Source organism: Nanorana parkeri, unplaced genomic scaffold (genome assembly GCF_000935625.1).
Source record: "Nanorana parkeri isolate BGI_ZX_2015 unplaced genomic scaffold, ASM93562v1 scaffold3359, whole genome shotgun sequence".
Classification (NCBI taxonomy): domain Eukaryota; kingdom Metazoa; phylum Chordata; class Amphibia; order Anura; family Dicroglossidae; genus Nanorana; species Nanorana parkeri.
Window position 1 is genome coordinate 8,083 of NW_017309627.1, and position 14,369 is coordinate 22,451.

The window sequence follows — 14,369 nt, forward strand, 5'->3', positions numbered from 1 at the left end:
CTATCCGGCCCCCTCCCTCCTCTATTCATGTCCTCACAGCCCCAGGGACCCAGACCTCCCCAGCCCTCACCCTCCTCTAATTATTTTGCAGAAGCCCAGGAACCTGGCCTCCCCAGCCCCCACCCTCCCAAATCCTTTTTCTACAGCCCTGGGGACCTGGACCTATCCAACCCCCACCCTCTCCTATTCATGTCCGCAACAGCATCAGGGAGCCAGACTTTATCAGCCCTTACCCTCCGATATTCATGTCCCCAGAGCCTTATGGGCCATGACCTCCCCAGTCCACACCATCCTCTATTCATGTCCTTAAACTCCGGAGGACCAGGACCTCCCCAGCCCCCGACTATCCTCTATTCATGTTCCTCAGCCGCCACCCACCTCTATTCATGTTCCTCAGCCGCCACCCACCTCTATTCATGTTCCTCAGCCGCCACCCACCTCTATTCATGTTCCTCAGCCGCCACCCTCCTCTATTGATCTTCCCCAGCCTAGGGGACCTGGACCTCCCCAGCCCTCAACTTTTCTTATTGTGAGAGAAATGTAAAAAGTTCTAAACGTTGTATTTTCCTCTTTCGTATTCTGTCTCTATATAGATCTCAGACATTTTGTATGCTTTGCACCCTAATCTTCACTCTTCTTCCACACATGACCTCCCCCTCCGCTCTCTATCACATACACACATTCCTACATTCACTTGTATCAGATAAGGACTCATGTACATGGCAATAAACTAGAACAGCTTGTAACAAAGCCCTGTGTGTCTGTGCGAGCCTGCTCCCCACCCTGCAGTGATAATATGCAGTCCTAACTGGGAGTCTCTAGTCAGCCCTCACAAACCCATTATGGTGAGGAGATCCAATTCCATGGCAGCACATTGGTGAGCCACTCAGGAGGGAACAACAAGATTCTGAGGTCCCAGAGGAACCCCTGACACTCTTCCCGTTCCGTTGTTGCTTACATTCTGAGTGTTCAGTTCCTACATGTGGCAGGTATTTCGGGACAGGGGAACCTAGCTTCCCCTTGAATCTAAGACTTGATTGGTGGCTTTGGTTGTCCATGTTGTTGGTTCTTGGTGTTAGGAAGTTCGAGGAAGCACAAGGTCCACAAATGCTACACAGAGTTGTAGGGCTATCAAGGCCAAAGGGACACGGGGACAAGATCTCCCTGGAGGACCAAGTAGATTACCGGCAGCAGAGTGTATGGCCGAGCGCCATGAGTCCCGGAATACTCACCCTCCTGAGAGGTGGACAATCGGGTGTCACTGTTGAACGATGTGATGAAATGGTGGTGAGAAGGGTTCTTGTGTTCTCCGACCACCTCGGACGTCCCATAGGGGTGTAGATTTGACCAGCCGGTCAGTGTTATGGGGTAACTGGGTTACCACCAGAAATGTGGATAACATTCCACTGATAGGAGAAGCAGGTTGACTGTTGAAGAACATATGAGCAGCAGACATGGTGGATGGGTTAGATCAGTGGTTCTCAAGCTGTGTAACCTCAGGACCCACATTTGTCCTCGCTCAGTAAGTCGCGACCCGAGTCACACTGCAATGGCTCGAACGGCAGTGTGGGCTGCTGTGCTGTGAAGGAGCTCCATCCATATGTGCATTGCTTGTGTAGCTCACATGTGCGCCTGTAGAGGTGCCGGGAGCCCCAGAATGTGATGTCACTCCAGACCAGGCACCTCTACAGAACATGCGAGGGAGCTTTAAGCAATGCACGTGTAGAGGGAGCTCCTTCGCGGCCATAGCCCCAGTCCACCCCACCTCAAGTCAACACTTGGCGCTGGGCAGCAAATTTTGAATGGCTGCTTGGTGTAAGAATGGACAGTGCTGCGCTGGGGGAGGGGGGGGCTAGGGGGAGCCAGAGGAGCCTCTACATGTTCTCCCATAGATAGAATGGAGAAATTAGTGTAGCCACCCAGGGACAGGACAGGCGGTGTGTATGATCTAGAAAGTGGAAGGCATGCGGCGACCCACTGAACACGGGGTCGCGACCCACCAGTTGAGAACCAAGGGGTTAGAGGAACTCATGCCATTGGGACGGGCTGGACAAAACGGTGACAGACAATTCAATATTAGACCTTAGGGTCCGTTCCATGCTGAATTATGAGTCACAACTCGTTACACCCAAAACCAAAACATTTATACGTTGCAGCTCAGCAGTTCTCGGACGTGGTGGCCGCATCGGTTTGTAATTATTTATATTTATTCTTTTTTAGGCTTTTTTTTCCCTTTATTTTCTCTTCCCAAAAAGTCTCTTATTCTTCATCTTCCTTTATCAGGCCAAGCTGTCCAACAAAAGTGGCAGATACAGGGTTGGAACAAACCATTTAACACTGACAGGGGGGCATACAATGGTTAGCTTGTCTTATTTGATATCAGGGATGCACCAATACCGTTTTTTCAGTATCGAGTACCGATATTTTCTTTTCCTGTACTCGCCGATACCGAATACCGATACCGGAAGTCCCATTAAGGAAGGCGGGTGGTGTGTAATGACTCACCTCCCGGCTTCCCCATTAGCAGGGAAGCCACCTCCATGCTCCTTCATCACCAAGTGACAAGGATAAAGCCGGCTTTCTGGCCAATCAGGATGCCGGGCGTCATGTAATGACTTGTTGCCCAGCTTCCTGATTGGTGGAGAAGCTGGCTCCATGCACCTTCGTCGCCAGGTGACGAGGGAGCATGAAGCCGGCTTTCTGGTCAATCAGAAAGCCAGGGGGCGGGTAATGACTCACCCTCCAGCTTCCCGATTGGCCGGCTTCCTGACCAATCAGGAAGCTAGGCGGCGAGTCATTACATGCTGCCGAGCTTCCTGATTAGCAGGGAAGCCGACTCATGCTCCCTCGTCACCAAGTCCATCGGGAAGCCGGGCAGCTGGGCAGCATGTAATGACTTGTTGCCCGGCTTCCTGATACCGGAAACTCAGGTATCGGGCAAGGCTTCGGAGCATTTGGGCGAGGCATCAGAGCTCAGGTATCGGGCTTGGCTTCGGCACCGATACTAGTATTGGTATCGGTGCATCCCTAATTTCCATAAAACCTTTATTCCAAAAGGGAAACAACAAAACTGTTCCTGTAACTGCTTAAAAGGTGTTAGATGGAAATCCAAATTTAATTTGTTAGTCAAGTCCCTCAAAACCTGCATCTAACACCCCCTGTGGAGGGTCCCCCCCCCCCCACAGGGGGACAATGCTGCTGTCCAAGGGTGGCTCTGATCCTTCTCCATAGAGTGGAGCCACTTCAAGACAGGAAGTGTTACTGGCCGCATCGCCAGGTGAAAATAAAGGAAAAACAGAAAACTAGTGCAGCCGCCACATCTAAGGACACGTTAATTCTAATTGCATTTTAAACATAACTCTTGGGAAGCTGTTAAAATATGTCCCAAGGAAAGCAAAATAATGTCAGATAAGGAGACACAGAGAAATCTGTGAGGTAAGGAACCCTAACCTTAGGAACCCTAACCCTAAGGGGGTGGAAAGTTCTGGGAGGAACGAGGGAAGATGGTAAAAAGGAATCTGCTTCTCCCCAGCCCCCACCCTTGGCTCCTTCTTCTAAGTCCCACCTAGAGGGCCCTTACTTCGATAGCTGGGCTCTCAATGATCTATGGAATGCTAATAATGAAGGAAACATAAAAGCAGATCTTGGATCAGATCCAGATAATCATATCGTCCTTCTAACAAAAGATGATAAACTTCAAACTAGAGGTCCGAGAAGTGAGGAAGCGACAGAAACCGGTCAGAGACGTGTTCCCAATATGCCAGCAGAGACATGAGTGAAGGTAAAGGTAAATGGCATACACCCCCACCGGTCAGCACAGGAAATGAGTCAAATCCTAAAAAAAATCCCCGGGGCTAAAATAAATGAGATGCGGGTTTACTCGATGTAGAACCAGCCAATAGGGTAAGAGGAGGTGCTTCTATACCATGGCTGCCACAATACCCACTTAGAATAGCCAAGGTGGACAAGGTGAAGGAGCAAACTTCTCAATATCTAAAAGCAGGAGTATTTGTGATGGGCCACCTGGTACCCCGTCTGGGGACCTCTGTCAGAAATCAGCTTCCTTTCTGCTGGAACCCAAATTCAAGTGTCCTCAGCCCAAGCCTGCCTAATTATTGGATGGATCCAATATATTAAGACAGAAAACTAAACTCCTCAATCATCAGACAACACCAATGTGGAAGTGGAAACCAAGAACTGCTTTATTGAAGACCAGCTCAGTATATTTACAATTCTGAAGGTCTAAAAACATAATACCATCAGACATTAACAGAATGGAAGCAGACCTCCCCCTCCCCCAGTGCCTTAATGAAAGAATAGGGAGAGAGGAGACACATGTGATGGCATTAGCTGATGAGTGTCTATCATATGTTAATGTACTCATCTACACCCGGAGTCAGCTACTCCTAGAGTCAGCTATCCTAATCCCATCATCAACACAATGAAACAAAGGGACAAATAAACTGTAACAAGTTCAATGCGAGTCTTAGTCCAGAATTATCCCCCTTCAGTGCTGCTGGATTCACAGCCTTTACATATAATGACCACAAGCTCCCTTAAACGTAATGCCCGGGAAAATATGCAGTACATCCCTCCACACATAAACCTAGGAGAATGGTTCCATGTAACCCCAAGAGGTCTGAGGGGGGTCTCCATAGTTCTAGGTACATAGTCAGTAGGAAGGAGGCTAGCCCCCAGGCTCCTCCAACAGCCCCAGTGACCGTTCAGTCCGTCACAGTATTCATTAAAATAAAGTAACCAGCAGGGACTGGGCCATGATCCAACATTGGTTGTTCCACATGCTGTAAAAGAGGTGCTACAGAAACCCCCAAAAATGTATCCAATACTAGACTCACCAAATACCAGGTAGCATTACATATGCCCACCAACCTGCCAGCTACTAAATTACCAACAGATAGTGAACCCCAGGGATCAGGAGAGGAACCACATGACTGTGTTGAGCTGATGATGGAAGAGTCTGCTGCCGTAAGCCTGAGCCTGGAACGGCCACTTGCCTATCCAAAATGTGAACCTTTTGTAGATAGATCTGAACTCTGTACAGGAGACGGCCAGCACCATACGGGCTTTGCCATTAAAATAGCTCTGTGGTAGCCTGATCAGAGTCCCTCTCCCTTGCTCAGCCCACTCTCAGGACCAAGCAGAGCTCCACGCTCTAGCAAAAGCCTGTGAGCTGTCGAAATTCAATAGAGTTAATATTTTCAGTAGGTATGCTTTTGGGTAGCCCATGATTATGGTACCATTTGGGGGGCCAGGAATTTCCTAACATCAGCAGGTGAGCCAATCAAGCATTCAATGTTAATTAATTGACAGTTTTCAGCCTTTTTGCTCCGAGCTGAGGTAGCCATAATGAAGGTCAAGGCTCGCACCCGAGCTACTGATCATGTGGCCAGGGAAAATGCTCAAGCTGGTGAAGCAGGTGGCCTTATAGCTGAGGATGCTTCTAAGGTCTGTGCAGCTCACAGATTCTTCCACTTCTGGCCCAGTAGAGATGGGAACAAGCACCCCAGAGCAAAAATAAGTGGTCCAGAACCAAAGGGTTGCAGTGGATGGAACAGGATTATGGAAATGTGCTGACAAATGTCTGCCAGCCACACATTTCCCCATGATTGCCCACATGACACATGGACCATCTCATCAGTTATAGCTACTCTAGCAATAGAGCCAAGGTTCACCGCTTTGTGGCAATATTTACTGCTTCTTGTTTTACTTGCATCTTGTACAACACTGACAAAGTACTTCCCAAGGCTGAGAACCCATTTCAGAGATTACAGATTGATTATATTCAAATGTGCGAGTCAGAACTCTATGAATAAGTATTAGTCTGCAGTGATAAGTTATCAGGGTGGGTGTCATGAAGTCTGCTCAGTGGCAACAGCTACAGCAAAAGCCATAGCAATACACATTACTATTGAGGTGGTCTGTAGATTTGGATTTCCAGAGAGGATCGAGAGTGATAAAGGTTCTCATTTCAGGAAAAGTGCAGGAAAGTCTTGAGGCTCTAGGCATCCAGCAGGCTTTCCACACTCTCTAACATTCGGGGAGTTGTGGGTAAATTAAATTCCTCCGCATTCAGTAGGAAATCTCATTTGTGTGTTTTCTCTTCCATTCCAGACTCTGATGACACGGAAGGGACGCATAAATTAAAGCCAGGGGACTGGGTGGTGATAAAGGAACATGTCAGGAAAAGTCTAGACCCAAGATATGACGCTCCATATCGTGTACAGCTAATTACACCTACCTCTGTCAAACTTGAGGGAAAAGAGACTTTGGATACACGTCAGCCATTGCAAGAAGCTGATACAATGGAAGCCATTTTTTTTTTCTGTGCATTCCTTCCTTTTATGTCATAGGACGTCTTACAGGAACACTTTACTCGAATGTTAAAACTGTATACAGACAGAAGTAATGTTAGTTCACATCTATACCCTCACGCAGCTAGTATTCCCATAATAGGGGTTCCACTTACTTGGTTACCGTGTAATGTTATTAGGAGGAAGTAATGTGTCAAAAAATGCTAACAAACCGTTCTCCATGAATGTTCATAAACTGGTAAGACGGCCGGAGATGTGCCTCGTATCTGTACAGAACCCCCACTACCAGAGGCCTTTGTGTAGGTCAAACCAATTGCAGTATGGCTAAAATGGTGATCGAAATGGTTACTAGTGAGGGGGTATCCAGTGCAACCTCATTCTCCTACATTGGGGATCCCCCTCAAGAAATTCATATTATTCATACCACAAATGTATTATATGCAAATGCTGAATTGCTTGTCACAGTCTAAAAAGGACTAAAGGGAACCTCATATACCCAGAGGGATCAATTTTACTTTAGATTCCATGTAGAAACTTTTCTTAGCGCAAGCTATGGCCTGCACATGGTCTTCCTCATGGATTGGCTGGGGTATAAAGGCCGTGAAAGGACTAAAACAATTGTACCAATATTCTAGACCAGTGGTTCTCAACCTGTGTAACCTCAGGACCCACATTTGTCCTCGGTCATTAAGTCATGACCCAAGTCGCACCGCAATGGCTCGAACGTCAGTGTGGGCTGCTGTGCTGTGAAGGAGCTCCATCCATATGTGCATTGCTTGTGCAGCTCACATGTGCGCCTGTGGAGGTGCCAGGAGCCCCAGAATGTGATGTCACTCCAGTCCAGGCACCTCTACAGAACATGCGAGGGAGCTATAAGCAATGCACATATAGAGGGAGCTCCTTCGCGGCCATAGCCCCAGTCCACCCCACCCCACCTGGACTGTATGATTCAGACACTGTACTAGTGTGAACAAGGTGGCCGTATAGCTGAGGATGCTTCTAAGGTCTGTGCAGCTCACAGATTCTTCCACTTCTGGCCCAGTAGAGATGGGAACAAGCACCCCAGAGCAAAAATAAGTGGTCCAGAACCAAATGGTTGCACCAGATGTAACAGGATTATGGAAATGTGCTGACAAATGTCTGCCAGCCCCACATTTCCCCAATATGGCCCACATGACACATGGACCATCTCATCAGTTAATGATTGCCCACATGACACATGGACCATCTCATCAGTTATAGCTACTCTAGCAATAGAGCCAAGGTTCACCGCTTTGTGGCAATATTTACTGCTTCTTGTTTTACTTGCATCTTGTACAACACTGACAAACCCAAAAGTACTTCCCAAGGCTGAGAACCCTTTTTTTCTTTCTTTTAGATCCACCCAATCGCCCTATCTTACAAGAACTGTAGTGGATCCTCAGCCTGGTGTCCAGTGTGGGCTGCTGTGCTGTGATGGAGCTGAATCCATATGTGCATTGCTGGTACAGCTCCCTTGCGTGCCCTGTAGAGGTGCCGGGAGCCATAATGTGACGTGTCTACAGGACTTGTGAAGGAGCTGTAAGCAATGCACGTATGAATATAGGTCCCTCGCAGCCATAGCCCCATCCAATCCCACCTCAAGCTGACACTTGGCACCGGGCAGCATATTTTGAATGGCTGCTTGGCATGAGAACTAACAGTGCAGACCCCCCCCCACAAAAATTCATATCTTACAACTTCTGAGCTTCTTTTTGAAAATGCTCCCCCGAGCCTTACGCTCAGATCTCACAAGCTATATGACAGCCCACCAAGAACGGCTAACAAAATCTCATTTGTGTGTTTTCTCTTCCATTCCAGACTCTGATGACACGGAAGGGACGCATAAATTAAAGCCAGGGGACTGGGTGGTGATAAAGGAACATGTCAGGAAAAGTCTAGACCCAAGATATGACGCTCCATATCGTGTACAGCTAATTACACCTACCTCTGTCAAACTTGAGGGAAAAGAGACTTTGGATACACGTCAGCCATTGCAAGAAGCTGATACAATGGAAGCCATTTTTTTTTTCTGTGCATTCCTTCCTTTTATGTCATAGGACGTCTTACAGGAACACTTTACTCGAATGTTAAAACTGTATACAGACAGAAGTAATGTTAGTTCACATCTATACCCTCACGCAGCTAGTATTCCCATAATAGGGGTTCCACTTACTTGGTTACCGTGTAATGTTATTAGGAGGAAGTAATGTGTCAAAAAATGCTAACAAACCGTTCTCCATGAATGTTCATAAACTGGTAAGACGGCCGGAGATGTGCCTCGTATCTGTACAGAACCCCCACTACCAGAGGCCTTTGTGTAGGTCAAACCAATTGCAGTATGGCTAAAATGGTGATCGAAATGGTTACTAGTGAGGGGGTATCCAGTGCAACCTCATTCTCCTACATTGGGGATCCCCCTCAAGAAATTCATATTATTCATACCACAAATGTATTATATGCAAATGCTGAATTGCTTGTCACAGTCTAAAAAGGACTAAAGGGAACCTCATATACCCAGAGGGATCAATTTTACTTTAGATTCCATGTAGAAACTTTTCTTAGCGCAAGCTATGGCCTGCACATGGTCTTCCTCATGGATTGGCTGGGGTATAAAGGCCGTGAAAGGACTAAAACAATTGTACCAATATTCTAGACCAGTGGTTCTCAACCTGTGTAACCTCAGGACCCACATTTGTCCTCGGTCATTAAGTCATGACCCAAGTCGCACCGCAATGGCTCGAACGTCAGTGTGGGCTGCTGTGCTGTGAAGGAGCTCCATCCATATGTGCATTGCTTGTGCAGCTCACATGTGCGCCTGTGGAGGTGCCAGGAGCCCCAGAATGTGATGTCACTCCAGTCCAGGCACCTCTACAGAACATGCGAGGGAGCTATAAGCAATGCACATATAGAGGGAGCTCCTTCGCGGCCATAGCCCCAGTCCACCCCACCCCACCTGGACTGTATGATTCAGACACTGTACTAGTGTGAACAAGGTGGCCGTATAGCTGAGGATGCTTCTAAGGTCTGTGCAGCTCACAGATTCTTCCACTTCTGGCCCAGTAGAGATGGGAACAAGCACCCCAGAGCAAAAATAAGTGGTCCAGAACCAAATGGTTGCACCAGATGTAACAGGATTATGGAAATGTGCTGACAAATGTCTGCCAGCCCCACATTTCCCCAATATGGCCCACATGACACATGGACCATCTCATCAGTTATAGCTACTCTAGCAATAGAGCCAAGGTTCACCGCTTTGTGGCAATATTTACTGCTTCTTGTTTTACTTGCATCTTGTACAACACTGACAAACCCAAAAGTACTTCCCAAGGCTGAGAACCCTTTTTTTCTTTCTTTTAGATCCACCCAATCGCCCTATCTTACAAGAACTGTAGTGGATCCTCAGCCTGGTGTCCAGTGTGGGCTGCTGTGCTGTGATGGAGCTGAATCCATATGTGCATTGCTGGTACAGCTCCCTTGCGTGCCCTGTAGAGGTGCCGGGAGCCATAATGTGACGTGTCTACAGGACTTGTGAAGGAGCTGTAAGCAATGCACGTATGAATATAGGTCCCTCGCAGCCATAGCCCCATCCAATCCCACCTCAAGCTGACACTTGGCACCGGGCAGCATATTTTGAATGGCTGCTTGGCATGAGAACTAACAGTGCAGTGCTAGGGGGAGGCTGAAGAGCCTCTCACCTAGAAAAGTGGAAGGCATGTGCTGACCCACTGAACACGGGGTCGCAACCCACTTTTTGGTCACGACCCACCAGTTGAGAACCAAGTGTCTAGATGGGACCATCAATCTTTCAACTTCTAGACATTGGCATTCTAAATGCTGAAATGGCCCAACTCTGGGAGAAGAGGATAGACTGGCCGTAGATTACCTCACCGCAGCTCAAGGAGGGGAAGTCTGTAAATATGTGTCAGATAATATAGACAAAGCTCTGGGTAGCTTTGGAATTGCTCCTTTCAATGTAAACTGTTGGCTCTGAAGAGTAGGGATTTATATTTTCATGGTATTATTTTTTATTTTGTTTTCGTTTTCGATATTCTGGCTATGCATGTACGACACCCATAGAATGTCCACCTCAAATCAAACAAAATAATTCTTAGGAGAGTTAATAGAGAGGACATAGAGGCCCCCTGAAGGTATTGCCCTCTCACCCACTTCTGTACCATGGCATAGCTGCTCTCAACTATTACCCTCTTCCCATTGGAGTGTTCCTCCGAGCCCGGGAATACCTCCGGCTCAATGTAAGGAGATCCCAGGTTATAGGTGACGGCAGGCTGGTCAATGGGAATGTCCACAAGGGTGGAATTGTGAATCTGATCCTTCTACATATATAGAGAGAGAGAGAGAGAGAGAGAGAGAGAGGGGGGGAGAGAGAGAGAGAGAGAGAGAGAGAGAGATCCCAACCATGATGTATGCTTTGCACTCCACGCTGATCTTCTATGACACACTAACTTCCCTTTGCTCTCTGTCACATTATACGCTCATTCCTACATTCTGTCCGATAATATTCCCGATCTTCTGAATTGCATCTTCATTTCCTCTTTTGCCTTTAATGTTCCTGTTTATGTAAACAATTGTATGAGATAAAACCTCCAGCGCAAAGCAATAAAGTAGAACAGCTTGTAACAAAACCTCGGTGTCTGTGTGTGCCTCTCGCTGCAGTGATATTATACAAACTTAAATGGAAGTCTCTAATCAGCTGATCAGCCTTCATGTGCCTGTTGTGGTGAAAAGATAAATTCCATGACACTACTCATGTCCCCGCAGCCCCAAAGACCTTGGCCACGCCAGCCTCCACCCTCCTCTATTCATGTCCTCCGAGCCCCAGGGACCTGGACATCCTCAACCTTCACCCTCCACTAAGCATGTCTTCACAGCCCCAGGGACCTGGGCCTCCTCAACCTTCACCCTCCTCTATCCATGTCCTTACAGCCCCAGGTACCTGGACCTCCCCAGCCTCCACCCTCCTCTATCCATGTCCTTACAGCCCCAGGTACCTGGACGTCCCCAGCCTCCACCCTCCTCTATTCATGTCCTCACAGCCCCAGGTACCTGGACGTCCCCAGCCTTCACCCTCCTCTATTCATGTCCTCCGAGCCCCAGGGACCTGGACATCCTCAACCTTCACCCTCCTCTATCCATGTCCTTACAGCCCCAGGTACCTGGACCTCCTCAGCCTTCACCCTCCTCTATCCATGTCCTTACAGCCCCAAGGACCTGGACCTCCTCAGCCTTCACCCTTCTCTATCCATGTCCTTACAGCCCCAGGTACCTGGACCTCCCCAGCGTCCACCCTCCTCTATCCTTGTCCTTACAGCCCCAAGGACCTGGACCTCCTCAGCCTTCACCCTCCTCTATCCTTGTCCTTACAGCCCCAAGGACCTGGACCTCCTCAGCCTTCACCCTCCTCTATCCTTGTCCTTACAGCCCCAAGGACCTGGACCTCCTCAGCCTTCACCCTCCTCTATCCTTGTCCTTACAGCCCCAAGGACCTGGACCTCCTCAGCCTTCACCCTCCTCTATCCTTGTCCTTACAGCCCCAAGGACCTGGACCTCCTCAGCCTTCACCCTCCTCTATCCTTGTCCTTACAGCCCCAAGGACCTGGACCTCCTCAGCCTTCACCCTCCTCTATCCTTGTCCTTACAGCCCCAAGGACCTGGACCTCCTCAGCCTTCACCCTCCTCTATCCTTGTCCTTACAGCCCCAAGGACCTGGACCTCCTCAGCCTTCACCCTCCTCTATCCTTGTCCTTACAGCCCCAGGGACCTGGACCTGCCCCGCCTTCACCTTCCTCCATTCATGTCATCACAGCCCTAGGGACCTGGATCTCTCCAGACTCCCACCATCTTCTATTCATGTCCTCACAGCCCCAGGGACCTGGACCTCCCCAGCCTTCACCCTCCTCTATTCATGTCCTCACAGCCCCAGGGACCTGGACCTCCCCAGCCTTCACCCTCCTCTATCCATGTCCTCACAGCCCCAGGGACCTGGACCTCCCCAGCCTTCACCCTCCTCTATCCATGTCCTTACAGCCCCAGGGACCTGGACCTCCCCAGCCTTCACCCTCCTCTATCCATGTCCTTACAGCCCCAGGGACCTGGACCTCCCCAGCCTTCACCCTCCTCTATTCATGCCCCCACAGCCCCGGGGGGCCTCGCAAGAGTGTGCATAGACTTAGGGACCTGATCCTCCCCAGCGCCCCTCCTCTATTCATGTACACACAATGCTGCACACTCTGCATGGTGAAAAAGACATAAAAAGATAGATGGATATGGATGGAGAGTGGAAAGAGAGAGATGAGTGGATACATTTCAAAGATTAGATGGATAGATAGATAGATAGATAGATAGATAGATAGACTGATATAGATAGATAGAGAGAGAGAGAGAGAGATAGATAAATAGATAGACTGATATAGATAGATAGATAGATAGAAAGACTGATAATTTTCCTTCTTATGTCAGTTATGGATGCCTCTTGTATCTGAAGAAATCACAAATGTTATCACTGGTGAAGTGTAACCTTACTTAGTCAATCTATCCAGTGATCTGACCTTCCCAATACCCCTAGGATGTATCTGGTCCTTCTAGCCTGCCCATACCCCTAGGATTTACCTGGTTCTTCTAGCCTGCCCATACCCCTAGGATGTATCTGGTCCTTCTAGCCTGCCCATACCCCTAGGATTTACCTGGTTCTATGCTTCCCTATACCCCTGGGATTCATTTGGTTCTTCTAGCCTGCCCATACCCCCAAAATGTATCTGCTCCTTCCAGTCTGCCCATACTCCTAGGACCGGCTGGTAAAGTAGAGATTCTATATGGGCTATGCTCTAACATTATGTGCACTGTTGCTATTCACAGCTGGTATTTGGATCTGGTAACAAAGATGGATGCCAAGCGCTACCTTATGCAGGAGCAGAACGAGACCGGATCATTCCTGGTGTGGAATAAGAAGGACGAGGACTGTTACTATCTGTCCGGTAGGTCCAGCTCTCATGTTATCATTTAAATAATTTCAAATAATGATAATAATACTTTTAAACTCAACTCCATTGTTTCTGTCATCTTTATAGAGTAGGGTCAGGTCAGGTCATTATTGTCGTGTGTCCTCCATGGGGTGATTTCCCCTCATTTCCTACCCTGATGACACCTTGTCCCACCAGGACACACAGGGTGTCACCAGGACTGGAGTGCCAATGTTGTCTAACCTTGCTCTAGAACAGGGGGGCCCATTATGTAGATGGTGATCTATGAGGAGCTCTCAGAGCTGATGCTGGTAGATCAGGAAGGGGGGGGAGGGCGGCCCCTTTATTCCATGTTGGTATATTTTTTTAGCTGTGCACACATGATTACCTATTAGCCCGAGACTGCTGAGCCGAGCTCCCCGACACCTTTCTGGTGGATACTGGGGGTTGTAGTGCCATGTATTACATCAGAGAATATTAGTTTACACAGCAAGGTGAGCCAGGGGAGTGAGCAAAGAGAGACAGCCAAGAGAGAAAACGAGGAATGACAGGCAGGAGAGAGAGAGCGAGGAAAGACAGCCAGGAGAGAAAACGAGGAAAGACAGCCAGGAGGATGAGCAAGGAGAGACAGCCAGGAGAGAGAGAGCGAGGAAAGACAGCCAGGAGAGAGAGAGCGAGGGGAGACAGCCAGGAGGATGAGTAAGGAGAGACAGCCAGGAGAGAGAGAGCGAGGAAAGACAGCCAGGAGGATGAGTAAGGAGAGACAGTCAGGAAAGAGAGAGCGAGGAAAGACAGCCAGGAGGATGAGTAAGGAGAGAGAAAGAGGAGAGCTAGCCAGGAGAGAGAGAGAGGAGAGACAGCCAGGAGAGAAAACGAGGAAAGACAGCCAGGAGGATGAGTAAGGAGAGACAGCCAGGAGAGAGAGAGAGAGGAAAGAAAGCCAGGAGAGAGAGAGAGAGAGGAGAGAGACAGCCAGGAGAGAGAGAGAGGATAGACAGCCAGGAGAGAGAGGAGAGGGACAGCGAGGAGAGAGAGAGAG

The 14,369-nt window shown here is 48.6% G+C and overlaps 1 protein-coding gene across 1 annotated transcript in view; it reads left to right on the top strand.

Annotated features, from left to right (window-relative positions):
- LOC108803069 (tyrosine-protein kinase SRK3-like) overlaps positions 1 to 14,369 on the top strand; it is a 41,137-nt gene that overhangs the window by 3,791 nt on the left and 22,977 nt on the right. Inside the window, exon 2 of the mRNA XM_018574912.1 lies at positions 13,227 to 13,345. Within this exon, the coding sequence (XP_018430414.1) occupies positions 13,227 to 13,345 (119 nt within the window). The remainder of the gene's footprint in view (positions 1 to 13,226; positions 13,346 to 14,369) is intronic.